A 16,737-nucleotide genomic window follows, 5' to 3' on the forward strand; every position below is an offset into this window, starting at 1 on the left:
AATTTGCTCATTATGTCTCACCTGACTCTTCCTGTTCTCCTCCGCCTCTGCTGCTCTGGCCCCACTTACCTCTAATCTCTTGTTCCCATGTGATTCTGCTATATAGCAGCCATTCCAATAATTTGGCTGGCTTGTCTGTATGTGTCAGGCTCCTAATGAGACTAAAATTCCTAATTTTCTAAGAAGATGTAATCAAGCTATGAAATAGATTAAATGTGAATATTAAGTTTGCTATCTTTTACTTTTAATGAAGAATGCTGAGTTCAGAGAAAAAATGAAAAGGAGTTGTATCATGTAAACCTTCATATATCCAGCGCTCAGCAGGAGAAGTTGAAAGGGTTAGAATAAGAGTTAAATTATCCATTGGGTGTTAGTGTTTGTGAGTATGTCTAATAACATATTATTTTGAAAAGCTATATTTTATTAGGGGTTTATTTTAACTTTTATTTGCTAGAGAAAAAGAACTTAATGTTGATTAGTGACACCATTATTTTAAGATATAGCTTACAAAATAGGCTTTTACATGTTTCAAAGGTTTTTTTGATTAGTTGCAAATCATTTATGCTTCCATGCAGTTAAAGAATAGTGTCATTTTTGCTGATGTCGGAAAACCCATTTGATTTCATTTTATGAAATACTCAAAGAAATATAAATCTTTAAAGAAATTACAGTTTTAGTTTTATCTCTAGTTTTGTCCACTAGTTCAGTACTGGTTGAGAATTTTCTTGAGAACTTGTTAGCTTACTATCAATTCAAATGCATAATAGTATGAAACTCAACAAAAATTTAGCAGAAACTCTTGGTAACTCGAAGGATTAGATAGAGACTTAAACATATCAAGGACTAGCTACCAAGAAAGAAACCGAAGAATGGTTTTTCTTTTTTAATTCTGAAATAATAACAGAACCTTATTTCAGAATTTTATGTTAGTTTCCATAAAAGCAGCAGCAGCAATGCTAGGTAAAAATTTAGAAGACGCTCCTGTTTGGAATGTTAAAGTATTGACATTCTTTCGAGCCTATGAATCAGAGAGGCATGTAGACATGCAGATTTTCTTTAACTTTTCACTTAATATTAGCATCATGATGTGTGTGCCTACTAAGGTATGTCTAAGTCAGGCTGGCCTACTTTGATTCCATCGGTTCTGAAAAAGACTGTCTTATTTACTGTGAGCCATAAGTTCAGCAAATCCAGTTTTGTATTCTCAATTTATAGGGCCTCCTATTATGAGATTTCAGTTGATGATGGTCCCTGGGAAAAACAGAAGAGTTCAGGGCTCAATCTGTGTACTGGAACAGGATCAAAGGCCTGGTGAGTAACTGGGGATGTTGCTTATCGACTTTTGTGAAATATTTTAAGTAATGTGATTTACTCGTGGTCTTGTGTCGGCATATCTGAGGCTTCGGATACACAGAGGCAGCCTGGTGTTAGGTTGGCTGGCTTGGTTTCTGCTCACTCATGGATTGGGTCTAGAAGCCTTTGCCTTGACGTCTTAGACCACAGCGGCATCCTAGCTTTGGTCCTTATTTGGTCCTTATTTAGCCTGCCTCACTAGATTTGTAAAGAGAAAACAGAAGGTGAGAAATGTTTTTAGATACTACATATTTTTTTTAAATGAATATTTTAAATAACAGTAAAATGAAAACAAAGTCCAATACAAAAAAAAAACATGCTGGAGGTTAAAGGTCTAACCAGAGATAACCTGGGCCTCCAGTGTCTCATTTACCCTGTGACCTCTTTCTGGGTAGTCTCTTCTGCTTCTTAGCACACATGCAGGTGCCTCCCAGACTTCTACCTGTGGCAGTCTTCTCTCCTGAGTACGAACTCACCTTCTAAAATTACCTAGCAGAGAGAATGGTAATAGCTTCTCAGATTTAGTGCATTTAAACTGAATTTATTGTCTTCGGTTTTTCTTCCTGTGTTCCTTGCATTGCTTAATAGTATCCTTGTTTACCCTGAGTTAATGCTCCAGAGGAAAAACATCTTCCCTACAAACCTGCTCGTAGGTTTGAGACTTCTGTTCTCCCCTCTCCACATACCAGTCTCTGAATCCAGTCAGCGGCACTTCTGAAATCCTTGCCCCCCTTTTCAGCCTCTTCTGCTATTTTTTGGCCCAGGCCCCATCATTTTAGTGAATAGTCTTTATGCCTGACCCTCTGTTCTTCAGGCTGTCATCCATACTGCCAACGGAGTAATGTTTCTAAAATGTAGATAAAATATGACTCTACCCCTTCAGTGATTTAAAACTTTCACTGACTCCTGAGACTGCTCAGCTTATTCAGTCAGTCGTATAGGGCCCTTTAAATATGACCTGAGCTACACTGCCAGCCTGTTGCTGCTCTGCCTACCCCCTCAGCACACTGCACACACTGCAGGCTACTTGGAATTCTCAGCACAAGCCATGCTCTCTCTGGGCTTTTTGTTTTTACTCAGTGCAGTTTCTTTCTTCATTGAATACTTGAACACTCTGCTTCCCATCCACTGCCTGAAAAAGCCAGTCTTCACATGTTGTTCTTTGTAGGAAGACTTCATTAGGACCTAGTTTTTTTCATAAGCATAATTAATCCCTTTTCTGTCCTTCCCAGCCTATTTTTCTCAGCACTTACCACATTACTGATTATCTAACATGCTAATATCCTGCTAGTTTGAGCAACGTGAGGCATTTAGGATGGTGACTAGTGTTTTTGTTTTTTTCCTGCTTAAGTTTTGTGTGCATATCATAGGACCTCATACATATTCCTGCAGATCTTTTTTGAATAAATGACTACATGTTCACAAAAAGTGCTTAAGTTTGGATAGTTTAAAATGGAGTTTTAGTTCCTATTTTTCAGCATTACTTTTTAAAACTTTTCATTGTGGAAAATTTTAAATATAAATGAGTAGGAAAAATAGTATAATGAATCCCCTTGTACTCATTAGCCAGATTCAGGAGTTATCAACTCATGTCCAGTCTTGTTTTCTCTGTTCCCCTGTATCTCCTTTCCTCCTATAAAGACCCACTTTGAAGTAATTTTCAGACATCACATCACTTGTTTCATAAGTACTCAATAACTTAACATCTTTAAAAGAAAATCCTGGTCTTAGTCAAATAAATGAACCTTTGGGAAAAAATGAGAAGAATCATTTTAAACGATTGGTTAATATCTTATTTTCCTGAAGGCCAGTGAGAAGACCTATATTTCTAAAATGATTTTTCTAATAATTATTTGAAACAATAAATATAATCATATAATATGCTGTAAAATTATTTTGTAACCATCTCATAAATTGAAAACATTAAATTAACAGCTTTAATTTATCATAACATCTTTTCTGCTCAACATGGTATGTTACTTGTTGAAAACTGGATTGCGAATTAGAAAGTTTTCCATGTTCTTTCCCTTTTCTTCTCCCAGGATTCTCATCCCTTAAAAATGGGTAGAATGGTAGAATGGCACAGAGTGTGGCCTGCAAGTCGAGACCTGGCGAAACCACTGACCAGCTCTGTCACCATGTACACATTTTCTTTTCTGCAAAATGAGGGAAATGGAACAGATAAATATGATTGCTTTATCCTCAGAACTTCTATGATTCTGTTCCATTTTATGCATTATAATGCAAACTATCAATTATTTAACCCCTACTACTTTGAATATACTGTGCTAGGTACTTCTTATACATTGACGGTAATCCTCATGGAAATCCTGCAAGAAGGTAGTAGTATTCCTGCTTGTAAAGGAAGAAATTGGGGCTTAGCCAGGACAAATAACAAGGCTGAGGTCACAACAACAGGTGTCAGAACCTGGATACAAGCACAGGTGAGCTTGACTCCAAAGTAATGCCTTTTTCATTGCCAACTTTAAAATGGAGAGGGGGAGTTATCTAGAAGTCACTCAGCTGAGAGTAGTCACTAGATGGTATTGAAGAACTATCAAGGTAAACTTACCAACCTTGGAGAAATAGTGCTTCTCTATGCTAAAGGCAGTGGACTTTGACTTCTGCTGTGTGTGTGGTGTGTGTATGTATGTGTTTGTAATTTTGATAGGTTTAGTTTTCAGCCTTTGAATAGTGACAAGAACATAAAGAATAGGAGCCATTGCCCGGCTGGGCGTGGCTCAGCCATTGAGCATTGACCTAGGATCCAGGAGATTGCGGTTCGATTCCCGGTCAGGGCACAGGCCCACGTTGTGGGCTCGATCCCCAGTAGGGGGCGTGCAGTACCAGTCAGTGACTCTCTCATCATTATGTTTCTCTCTTTCTCCCTCCCTCCCCCCCCTTCCTTCCTCCCTCTCTCTCCCTTCCTTTCTCTGAAATCAATAAAGATATATTAAAAAAAAATAAGAGCCATCATATTGTAAAGTACCTCCTCTCCCGTGCCACACACTTATAGTTGAGTCCTGTGTTGAAGTTTCATTTGGATAATGTGGCTTAGATTAGAATTTCAGCCTTTTCTGTGTTGCTTATTAAAGTCTCCTGTTGTTTCCTGTGCTCGGGTATAGAACTTTCTTACTAACTGTATCCTGTCCCTGCCACCGTGGTTACTCAGTCTCTTTTCTGCTCTACTTAGCCCTATGCAGCTTGCTTACTTCTAACATGTTCTACCCTCTTCCCTCCCACCACTGATAAATCTTTTGCTCTGATTGAAGTTTACATTCATCTTTGTCTTTTTTCTCTTCAGAAAATGGAGGGAGAGAAGAGAATCCCTGGGATTGAGGGAAAGCTGTACATTTCTGTACATTAATTTTTATCTCATCACATCACTATTTCTAAGCATTTTCTTTGTCTTAAGTATATTATGTAAACTCTCGAAAATACTCTAGAAGTGGGGGACTCAATGAATATAGAGTATAAAGAGTCTCAGAAATTAACTGGTGTGCCCAAAGCCATGTGGCTAATAAATGGTGAAGGCAGGATTTAAATTCTAGATTTAACTAACCTGTAGACCCCTGAGGAATCACTGGAAAGAAAAGACCTAGGATAGCCTGTTTCCTTTATTATTAGTAATTCTTTATACAGAAAGAGAAAAGTCTGTTTTGCTATATGACCTTCTCAGTCCTTGCTTTGAATATGGAATGTGGAAATGTATAATAATTTAGAGTAGGCTAGTTGTTGTGACCTCCAGTCTCAGTGGCTTAGCACCATAGACGTTTATTTCTTGTTCTTGTAAGTCCAAGTGGGTGTTCTGATTGTCAGGTGGTTGTCCTCCAAGTAGTGAGTCAGGGAGCCAGGCTCCTTCCATCATGCAGCTCTGCCATCTTTTAAACATAGCTCCTAAAGTTGCTGTGCTCATTTCCATCCAGCCACAGGAGGCAGAGGAGCATGCGGGTCCTGTGTGGGAGGTTTATGAGAGAGGTATAGAAGTGCCATCCATGATGTCCACTCATTCCTTCAGCTAGAACTCAGTCACATGGCAAGGGGGCAAGAGGGGATGGAAAATACAGCCTGTGTGCCCAGGGGGAAAATGGTTTTATGGAATAGCTATCCCATTTTTGCATTTCCAGATCTTCTTCCACAGGACATAGGATGTAGGGGTTATGTATAGCAGGTGTTTCTGAATCGTTGCGTTATCTCGGTCCCCTTTTCCCATCGGAACATGATTTGCTACGTATGCAGGGAGATGGACTATAGAGTAGGATGTTTCTGTTAGTTCTTAAGACCGTCCCCAGTCCTCCTCCTCCACACATTTCAGTCCTAGCAGACTTAAATCAGAGTGAAGGAGTGTTCTTAAGTGAAGACAATTTTGCTAGCTGATGAAGATAGGGGAGTCAATATGCCTTTCAGTTTTGTTGTCTTTAGTACAAGGTATGTCTGATTTCAAATGGGAACTCTTAGAGTGGTGAAGGTTAAAGGAAAAAAGTGGTCACGTGCTAGCTTACACCTGCTTAGTCATCTAGTTTGTCTTTGATGTATAATATAAACCACTTCTAAAGGTAGGGTGAATTGGCTGAGATCCAGGTTCTAACCATAGGAAATTAGTCTTAATTTAATTCCAATTCAGAGAACTTAGTTTGGATTGGTTTTAATCAGAATGTGGTATTCCTTAATAGGAATCTAGGAATATTACTGCAAGTCTTCTTAGCCTTTTATTCTCTTAAGTTAAATCTTAACTACAGTAAGAGATATTAGTTACTAAAATTTTTTGCCCTTTATATATTTGAATTCAATGGAACCCTAATAAACATAGCTCATTTTTATGTGACTTTTAGACTGAAAATAGAATTCTAAAACAGTGTCTTCCATCCAGCCACAGGAATTGTGGATATTCACAGGAATTGGAATATAACGTATACATATCCTGTGCACTAGACATTTTCATTTAGTATTGAGTTCTTGCCATGGGCCAGGTAGTGCCCTAAGTGCTTCGTTTCACAGCATGTGACGCGAGATAGGTGTTGGGAACTTACACTAAACAATGACAGGACACATACACTATTTTGCTTTATACCAAATAGTAAGTATGAGCAAGGTACATGGGCAAGAGTGAGCTTGGTGTGGTCAGAATGTGAAATCGGAGAGCAGGTAATGGTGAAAATAGATAGGCAAGGGCCAGAGTTTAGAGGGATTTGGTGTGTGCGTCACCTCAAATTTTGGATGTAAAAATTTCTGTATCTGCATTTTTCTTAAGGAAATGTTCAAAATATTTCTACATTTTCAAAATGTGAAGAATGCAGGGTTAGAATGGTATATGGAGTCTTTATTATCATCCTCAGAAAAAGCTAAAGTCCTGGAATTCGGTTGGAGTTGACTCATTGCTATTGCTTCCATTAGGGTTGTGTGCGGATGCCACCGGAGAGAGTATGAGGCAGGAGAATACGTCTTAAGTTTTCTAGGAGAATTTTTTTTTTTAAAAAACACCTTTCTTTAACCATCTTTATAGACCCTAGGACAGAGCTACTTTTAAAAGTTATTCATGTTTGTGTTAACATTTGTTTTTAAGTGGTTAAGTAAGGCAGCATACTGGCAAAAAATTTCTCACCTTTAAGGAAGCTATTTTATGACTTAAAGAAATACACATGTTAAAAATATGGTAAGTAGTACAAAAGGGTGTGTAATGAAAAGCAGACTTAATTTCAAATCTCTAGTATATATATTCTGTATAATGCCTTTGGTTTTTTTTAACTTAACAAATGGGTTATTTCTGCATGTCAGCACATGTAGTTCTATTTTATTCTTTCTAGTATCTACATAATACCCTGCTGAGTAGCTATAGTTTATTTAACCAGCTTCCTATTGCTACATATATTTGAGTTTTGCTACATATAGTTGTGTTGCTGTTATAAACAATGCTTCAGTAAATATCCTTCTATCTTTGTGTATCATATATGCAGGTATATTTTACAATCAATTACTAGATTGAAGAATGTTCTTTTAAAATTTTAATAGTGCAGAATTGCTCTTTGACTGCAACTTCTATAATTCCATCGGTGTATGAGAATCCTTCTTTCCCATACCCATGCCAAACATTGTTTATCAGTTTTTTATTCTTGTACATCTGAGGAAAAACTTGTTTTAATTTGCATTTCCTTAAGTATGAGTAAGAAGGAACATTTTTTTCATATTGGCCTATGGATTGTTTGCCCATGTACTTGACCCACTTTTTAAAACTGGGTGAAGTGGCTTTTGTGTTTTGGTTGTTTTTTTCCTGACAATTTCTAAGAGTTGTATATTAAGTAGATTATTCCTTTTCATTTTTAGTTTGTTTTTAGAATTAAAATAAGAAAGAATTTATGTGGTGTTTGTTTCTAGGTCATTCAATATTAACAGGGTTGCAACTCAGGCTGTGGAAGATGTTTTAAATATTGGTGAGTACCAAAATAGCTACTATAAATTATAATATGCTATAGAATGTATATGTTTTATGCTATGGTAGCTATTATGATACAAAACATTTTATTTAATCAAGATATTTTCTCCCTTTCCTTTTTCAATAGCAAAACGACAAGGAAATTTAAGTCTTCCATTGAACAGAGAACTGGTAGAGAAAGGTCAGTGACAAATGATCATAATTACTAACAGTTTCACTTAAGTTCTGTATTGATTTTAGGATATTACTGTGATGTGTACTTGTCTGTTTAGCAGAGCACAGTACTTTCTTTAACTCAAACATGCTTTTAATATCCCTTTGAATATATTTAAACAAAAATTTAAAATTGGACTTTTATATTATGATTTTTGTCAACCATAAAATATAACCTATATGTCAGAAACAGCGTAGCTGCAAATATGTCCTGGGGAATAGGAAAATATAGAAGAATACATATCTGGCAAATGGGAAATGCACACCTGAACTCAGTGTGACAATATCCTCTGAATGAAGAGAAATTCACTGAACTGTAAATGCTTATCTTCACAGTCACTTAAATGTTCTGTTTGACTTTCTCCTGCCTACTCCTGCCTAGTTACTTTAGGGTTCCTTTAAGAGACCTGTTTCTGTTGAGAGAAAGAATACTGATGGGAAATTTGAAGATCTGGGTTGCAGTCCCAGACCAACCAGTGACCCACTGAGAAACTGTGGGCAAGACTGATTCTCTACTCCTCCATTTCCTCTGCTGTGAAATGAGTCTTCATATAAAAAAATATTTAAATTCTGAAAAACACATTCATTTGATTTGCATATGAAATTTTAACACACTGAAGTCCATTCATTTACCAGGATCATTGTTGTACAGACCTCAAACAAAAGCTTCCCTTACGGTCTGTTTAATTGAAGAGTATCCTTCGATATGAAGTTATTTTTAAAAACAACAAAAAAGCCCAAACATGTTTATAGTTGCACCTACCTTCCTTTGTAAGGATTTGTTAACATATAAAACCAAAGTAAAATATAGCCATAGAGTAGATATCAGCACCTATACGATTAAAACTCATCCACCCATGAACACACTTGAATTTGAGTCATCAGAGTAACTTGTTCTTGTCGGTGCCCTTAAACTGATTCAGCAGTACACTGAGCAGCACATGAGGAAGTATTACAGTATCAGTCCACATATCTGTGTATTTGCGTTTCTACACAAGAAACCCTTTATTGGGGAGACAGTTTGCCTTTAAATTAGTTTGAAAACAGGACTAAATCTCTGAATTCCCTTCCATTTCTCTAAAATGGACTCTGTCTTTTCCTCTCAATTTGATAGCTAACAGATTATTTTAATCATGGCTTATGAGCTAGCATTAGCATTAAATCTATTCAAAGAAAAGAAAATTGGGCATGTATAGTAATTGAGTGTTCCTTATGTAATTTAACTTAAAACGTAATACATAGAGGCCAACTGAAATTTATATCCGGTATGTAAATTAATTTAAGGGTACATATAAAAGAAAGTGATTGACTTTTGCCTTAATAAACAAACTGCTTTATGAGTGAACATCATTCCTTTGAAGATCTGACTGTCTTCAGAAGCAACAGTGAAAGCCAGAGCTGCAGTCACTTTACACTTGAACTACTTTCTTCAGAGCCAGCACATACTTAATGTGTGTGTTCCCAGCGAGGCAAAAATCTTATATTTGAAAATGAGTTAGATTTTTTTAAAAAGAACCCCATAATTCCAATGCAATTTTGGAAAATGCAGTAGATTATCTGACAGTCTTGTAATGTCTTCCAATGTTCTGCTAAACAGAGTTCTTTCAAGCCTGATATGTTTATACGGTTGACTTGAGCTAGTTTGTGCTTTGCCCACCAACTGTCATGTATTTTTTTGGTTAGAGAGAAAGCAAGTCCCACTGATTTCTAAAACTATATCAGACTGGCAGGGCATGGCTCAGCAGTTGAGCATCAACCTAGGATCCAGCAGATTGGAGGTTCGATTCCCTGTCAGGGCACATGCCCGGGTTGTGGGCTCGATCTCCAATCAGGGGCTTGCAGGAGGCAGCTGATCAATGACTCTCTCATCATTGATGTTTCTCTTTCTTCCTCTCCCTTTCTCTCTCTGAAATTCATAGAGATATATTAAAAAAAATAAAACTATAGAGTAATGGCATTTTTTTTTTTTTTTAATATCTTTTTATTGATTTCAGAGAGAGGAAAGGAAAGGGAGAGAGAAAGAAACATCAATGATGAGAGATTCATTGATCGGCTGCAGCCCGCAACCCGGGCGTGTTCCCTGACTGGGAATCGAACCCCGATCGCCTAGATCCTAGGTCGATGCTCAACCGCTGAGCCACGCCCGGCTGGGCGAATAATGGCATTTTCAAGTGAAAGCATATTGCCCGTCATTGTTTGAGATTGCATTTAATGTCAAGACTATTAACTTATAATCGTACTTGCGAACTCTTTGACATGGTATTTTGAAAAAGAACTTGGCAGGGGAATATCGCAACTCAGGTTCCATTTTTGAGTGCCATAAACTAGTTCCTTTATTTTTGTTTAATTACTAGCTTTGAATTTCTTTTCTTTTTTCCAACCTATTCTATATTGTGAGTGATGCAGGCTTCTGTAGACTAATCTTGGAACCTAATCTTCATTTATAAGGTTTGTTGTTGTTGTTTTAGTGGGACACGTAGTGAGTTCCAAGATACTTTATACGGAGCAGACCTGTGTAACTGCTTTAAGTTGTGGATAGCACCCACTTTCCATTTTGCACTTCTCAAGTGACCATCTAACTGAATGTGCTAATACTTGTTTTATTTTCTTCATAGTAACAAATGAATATAATGAATCGCTGCTCTATAGTCCAGAAGAACCAAAAATACTTTTCAGTATTCGAGAACCAATAGCAAACAGAGTTTTCTCAAGCAGTCGTCAGCGTTGTTTCACCTCAAAGTAAGTGTCCAAAGTCTGACTGTGACTGTTTCATCCCTTATAATTATAAAGCACCTGGTTTTAAAAGTAATTCCATTCTAACCAAGCCTGGTGGGAGAAGTAGAACCTGTGGAACTAATAAGGCGTTGTGCTCACCTGGCTAAAATATTTTCTTTCAAACTTAATGTGCCATTTTAGAGACACTAACATTTCAGTGACTAGAAGGGGCATAGTTACTTGGGTGATGTGGAATTTTCCGAAATGTATTTAGACTGCAATTAGATTGAGTTATTTTAAAAGAAACTGACTGGAAAGCAACTTTCCTCATGTGTTGTGGAATAAAAGCAGGATAAACACTTAGGAAAATCTAAATCGTGGAGCAGTAAATGTTTAGAGTAGGAGTCATATCTTTTCTGCCTACACCTGCCACTTTAGATAAAAATGAAGGGTTTTAAAGAAACCGTTAATGGGGGTTAAGAAAACTTAATGAGATGTTGCTTCCGGCTTAGGGTTTGTGTTCGTTCTCGTTGTTGGGATGCCTGTATGGTTGTGGACGGAGGAACTTCCTTTGAGTTCAATGATGGAGCGATTGCTTCAATGATGATCAATAAAGAAGATGAGCTTCAAACTGTGCTTCTGGAACCGTGAAGCATGTCCACAGGTGACAGATTCTGATACTGGAACAATACTGTCACTGCAGAAGCAGACTGCCAGCCATGAGCTCCATCTTTTGGTTATTGTTGAGACTGGCTGGCCCTGGGCTCCACGTGCCTAAGAAAGTGGGATCTGTGTTCTTCTGTTGGATCAGTGGAAAGATGTTCACTGTGTAAGAAAATGGATGGACTGAACTGTTTAGAGTGGCGACCAGTGAAATTTCTATCTTACTTATGATTGGTATCCAAGAGTGCTGACATCTTAACTTTAGAGAACTAGGTTCAAATAAAGGATTAACTGTTTCCTTCCCTTTCCTCCTAACTTTGTGGAACTGGTCAGAAGGAACACATATCATTTGATTAGTGTATATTTTTTATAGCACCTAAAAATCAAGATTTAAAAAGCAGTTCGATGGAGAATTTTGATAAATCCTGACATTGACCTAATGAAGTAGGTAAACATGTTTTCCTATGTGCTGAGAATTTTCTAACTTCAGAACACAATATTATTATGACTCTATTGATTTAAGAAGTTCAAACAGTCATTTTTGAAATTATTTATAGTTTTTATTTAATTTCAGGTTAATTTTTACAAGATGCAGGGTGAATTGAAACTGGACAGAATCATGATGCTGTTGCAAACGGATTAATTACCCCGTAGCTATTTTAGGTCATAGACAATATTTAAACAATGACTTGAGTCTAATAGCCTTCTTCCACATTTAAAACTCAACACAGATTCAGAGACTCAAAGGAAGAACTGGTGAGACATATTTTGTTAGGAGTTTGGTTGAACCTTTAAAAACTACTCTTATCTACTTTTAATATCATGGTAGTTCTCACCTAGCTCATATTCCAAGTTTCACACACCTTGGCTTTGGAGGGTAAAATGTTACGGCTTTTCTCCTGCCTCGCCCACACCCCCCAAGAGTTCCTTTATTTTGGTGGGAGTTATTTTTATCTAATTCTTGATCTACTCATACGTGAGCCTAGACTCTTCATAAAAAGCACCTATTGCTGCATCATGAAACCATTAGTAGTCTCATGCCATTTATTCAAAGGTATATGTTTTTTTTACTTGCTATTAAAAATTTTTATTCAATCATTGAAACATTTATTGACTACCCATTCTCTGCCATGCACTATATCAATTGCTGGGTATATGCTGAAGAATGAAATGGACTATCCTGATAGAACTTGAGTCGAGTGAACTCAGAATTCTATAAAAGCTAGGATGTATAATCAAATTGAGTGCTCTTAGTTTTGCCAACATTTAACATGTTCTGTCAGATTTTTATACAAATGTGACTACACAAAAGTAATCTAGGTTTGATGTATATCTAGAACAAGAATCTGGTTTTTTTCCTTAGTTAAGAGCATCTGTATGCTCATTAGCAAACAGTTTCCATGGTGCATACAGTTAATATTAGTGTTTTCCCAGAGCTGGTTGTAGTTTCTGGTTTGATTTAAAAGTGATATACTTAAGATCTACTTAGTAAAATAAAATTCTACACTTTAGAAACTCCCCTAATTTTAAAATGCCTTCTTGACAAAAATGCCAACTCCATCTTTAATATCAAGAAAATCTGATTATCTATATGGTAGGTATGATAGGTCTGTTAATATGTAACATATTAATAGGTCACCTGCTGTGTAAAATTGTTCATAAGCCATATTTTAAAGGTTTAAAAAATGCTTAATGTGCTCCATTTGCAATATAACTTATAATATTTCTGCTATGTGCTGGGGATTTGTAAGAGATGATGAGAGGCAAAGGATGTTAGAATAGCAAAAATGTTTTTATGAATTAACCTTTAATGGCAAGATGTGAATAAAATTAAACTATTGTTATCCCTTCTTTTTTACTTCATTTATTTCCTTAATTCTTAATGAGGTTATTTGAAAACCTGGTTTTCTCAAGTTGTTTCAAAAGTCTTTCCCCCCACTGCTATATATTATTCTTTGCCCTGTTGACGTCATTCACTGCTAATCTCTGACACAGAACAGTGATTTGTATATAATCAGAGGATAAATGGCTTACCTTGTAAGTGTAGAGACTCTTCAGATAATTTCAACTTAGTATTTTTGACACTCCATATACACATATTTATGGCCCCAGTAAATCAAATTACGGCAGAGCAGTGGGAATGAAAGAGGAGGTTGCCTTTTTCCCTGTTCACGGTTAGTGTATCCACTGGAAAGGGGTTCTAGTTCCCCCAGTCCTCAAAACTAGTACCTTTCCTTATATGCTCTGTACCTTCTTCCATGTTGTTCAAACACAGTATCCTCCACACTGTAGACCTTCAGTAAATGTTGGATTGTGACTGAGTTCACCAGGATAATAAGGACACGGTGTTGTCACTTTATCCAGAAATAAGAATTTTGCACTTGGCCAGAGTGTTCCTCATAACTCTGCAACTTGTGGCTAGGATATAGAAGAGGAGGAATCAAGGGCTGGAAGCAGATGTTAATATCATAAAAACAACAGCCAGATGTTATGTCTCTTGATGGAAGAACATACTAATACCTATCAAATATCTCCTCAAAAAAAAACTTGATAAGCCTGTAGATCAGGGGTTCTTTACACTGTACTATTGACATTTGGACCAGATACTTTGTTATGGGAAGCTGTCCTCTGTTTGTTGTTGGGTGGTTAACAGCATCCTTAGCCTCTACCCACTAGATGCCAATGAAACCTCTCCACTTGTGACAACCAAAAATGTCTTCAGATATTACTAGTGTCTCATGGGGTGCAAAATCACCCTTGATCTAGAGTTGTGTGCTGCTAGATCTGATTACCAGTTTGTGGAAATAGGAGACAGATTAACTTGTTAAATGTCACTCCAGGAATTACATCAGCAAAATCCAGAAAGTGGAACACAGGACAAAGAACCTAGTTTCTTCAATAGATAAACTGCAAGAAAAAAAAGGTGGGCGGAGGGGACTCAAAGATGATAAGATTTGAGAATGTCAAATCAGTCCTAGCTAGAGCAATTAGCCAAGAAAAAGAAAAGGCATTTAAATTAGAAAGGAAGAAGTAAAACTGTCACTATTTGCAGATGGCATATATTTAGTAAACCCTAAAGACCCCACCAAAAAACTCTTAGAATAAATGAATTTAGTAAAGTTGCAGGATACAAAACCAACATACAGAAATCTTGCATTTCTGTACACTAATAACTATCAGAAAGAAATTAAGAAAATCCCATTTATAAGTGTATCAAAAAGAATAAAATACCTAAAAGTAAATTTAATTAAGGAGGTGAAAGACCTGTACACTGAAAACTGTAAGATATTAAAGAAACTGAAGATAAGTAGATATTCCATGTTCATGGATTGGAAGAATTAATATTGTTAAAGTGTCCATACTACCCAAAGCAATCTATAGATTTAATGCAATCCTATCAAAATTTCAGTGGCAGTTTTCACAGAAATAGAACAGTCAATCCTACAATTTATATGGAACACACAAGACCCCAAACAGCCAAATCAATCTTGAGAACAAAGGCATCATGCTTCCTGATTTCAAACTATATGACAATGCTGTAGTAATAAAAACAGGTACTGGCATAAAAACAGATCAATGGAGCAGAATAGAGAGCCCAGAAATAAACCCACTCCTGTCTGATCAGTTAATTTATGAGAAAGGAGCCAAGAACATACAATAGGGAAAAGACAGTCTTCCATAAATGGTGTTGGGGAAAGTGGACCACAAACTTACACCATACACAAAAATTAATGCAAAATGGATTAAAGACTTAAATGTTAGACCTGAAACCATAAAACTCCTAGAAGAAAAAGTAGACAGTAAATTCCTTGACAATAGTCCTGGATTTGACACCAAAAGCAAAGGCAACAAAAGGCAACAATAAACAAAAGGCAACAATAAACAAGTGGGACTATATCAAACTAAAAAGATGCTGCAGAGTAAAGGAAACCATCAACAGAATGAAAAGGCAACCTGCTGAATGGGAGAAAATATTTGCAAATCATATATCTGATAAGGGGTTAATATCCAAAATATGTAAAGAACTCATACGACTCAATAGCAAAAAGAAAATCTGATTAAAAATGGGTAGATGATATTAATATATACCACCTTTTATTTACCCATTCATCCATCAGTGGACATTTAGATTGTTTCCATATCTTGGTTATTGTAAGTGACGCTATAATTAGCATGGGGTGCATATATCTTTTTGAGTTAGTGTTTCTGTTGTGTATACACACATATACAATGGAATATTATTCAGCCATAAAAAATAAAATCTTACCATTTATGACAACATGGATGGGCCTTGGGCATCATGCTAGTGAAATAAATCAAAGCAGATTGGTGGTTGCCAGAGGCTTGTGGAGGGGTGGTGGTGGTGAAATGGGTAAATGAGTCAAAAGCTACAAACTTCCAGTTATAAAATAAGTCACGGGATGTCATGTACAGCAGGGCTACTATGGTTAATAACGCTGTACTGCATATTTGAAAGTAGATTTTAAAAGTTCTCATCATAAAAAGTTCTGTAAGTGTGGTGACAAGTGTTAACTAGACGCATTGTGATTATTTTTCAGTATTTACAAATATTGAATCATTATGTTGTACACCTGAAACTAATACAATGTAGGCCAGTTAAACCTTAATTTATAGAGAAGGTCAACCCAAAGCAGGGTTGGAGCCTGATCAAAGCAAACCCATGGAAGAAAACATTTGAGACAACTGACATTTCATGTTTCCAAATTAACACAGGAGAATCTCTGTCTTTTCTAGGTACAGACTAAATCACTGATGAAATCACAGGTCTGGGCTTGGCTTCACCATTATCTTGTGTTTGGGGCTGTTGCGGCAGGGAGGGATGAGATGGGTAAAATGAACTGGGCGTAAGTTAATGATTGTTGGAGGTGGATGACCAGGTTCAACATATTCTCTACTTTTTGCATTTAACGTTTTTCATAATTAAAAACAGAAAAGGAAGCATAGTAGTGATAACGTAAGAAAAAAAAAATGCTTAAAACTCAAAGAATCACCGTTCTCCTGTTTGAACGGTGGGTTCAAAAGGAACTGAATTCCTCGAAGACCTCTGGGTTTAGGGTGCACTATTCGATAGTTTCCTAAGGAGGATGAAATGCAGAGTAAAAGCGGATCAGTTCTGTATTTAAGAAATGCTAGTATCTGGTTTTCTTGATAGTACTTCACTGGCCCATCAATCACCTAAATTTAGGAAGTTTTATAAAGGCTATGACTTTTTAAAGCACTTTAAAGATAAACAGATAAGTAAGCCTGTATTTAGCACCTTGTTAGGAAGTGTCACAAACTCTCATTTTAATTTGACAAAAAGCATATGAATTAGGTGGGGCAGAAAGGACTACTTTAGGGCT

The 16,737-nt window shown here is 36.6% G+C and overlaps 1 protein-coding gene across 2 annotated transcripts in view; it reads left to right on the forward strand.

Moving 5' to 3' along the window:
- The window catches only part of NADK2 (NAD kinase 2, mitochondrial), a 33,809-nt gene extending 20,573 nt beyond the window's left edge, over positions 1 to 13,236 (forward strand). For both annotated transcript variants that reach the window (XM_087815305.1, XM_087815306.1), the window contains 5 exons: positions 1,216 to 1,311; positions 7,726 to 7,781; positions 7,911 to 7,964; positions 10,612 to 10,735; positions 11,224 to 13,236. In XM_087815305.1, the coding sequence (XP_087671431.1) occupies positions 1,216 to 1,311; positions 7,726 to 7,781; positions 7,911 to 7,964; positions 10,612 to 10,735; positions 11,224 to 11,362 (469 nt within the window). In that variant the 3' untranslated portion in view covers positions 11,363 to 13,236. The remainder of the gene's footprint in view (positions 1 to 1,215; positions 1,312 to 7,725; positions 7,782 to 7,910; positions 7,965 to 10,611; positions 10,736 to 11,223) is intronic.
- The last annotated feature ends 3,501 nt before the right edge of the window (positions 13,237 to 16,737 follow it).

Source organism: Miniopterus natalensis, chromosome 3 (genome assembly GCF_054644295.1).
Source record: "Miniopterus natalensis isolate mMinNat1 chromosome 3, mMinNat1.hap1, whole genome shotgun sequence".
NCBI classification, from domain to species: Eukaryota; Metazoa; Chordata; class Mammalia; order Chiroptera; family Miniopteridae; genus Miniopterus; species Miniopterus natalensis.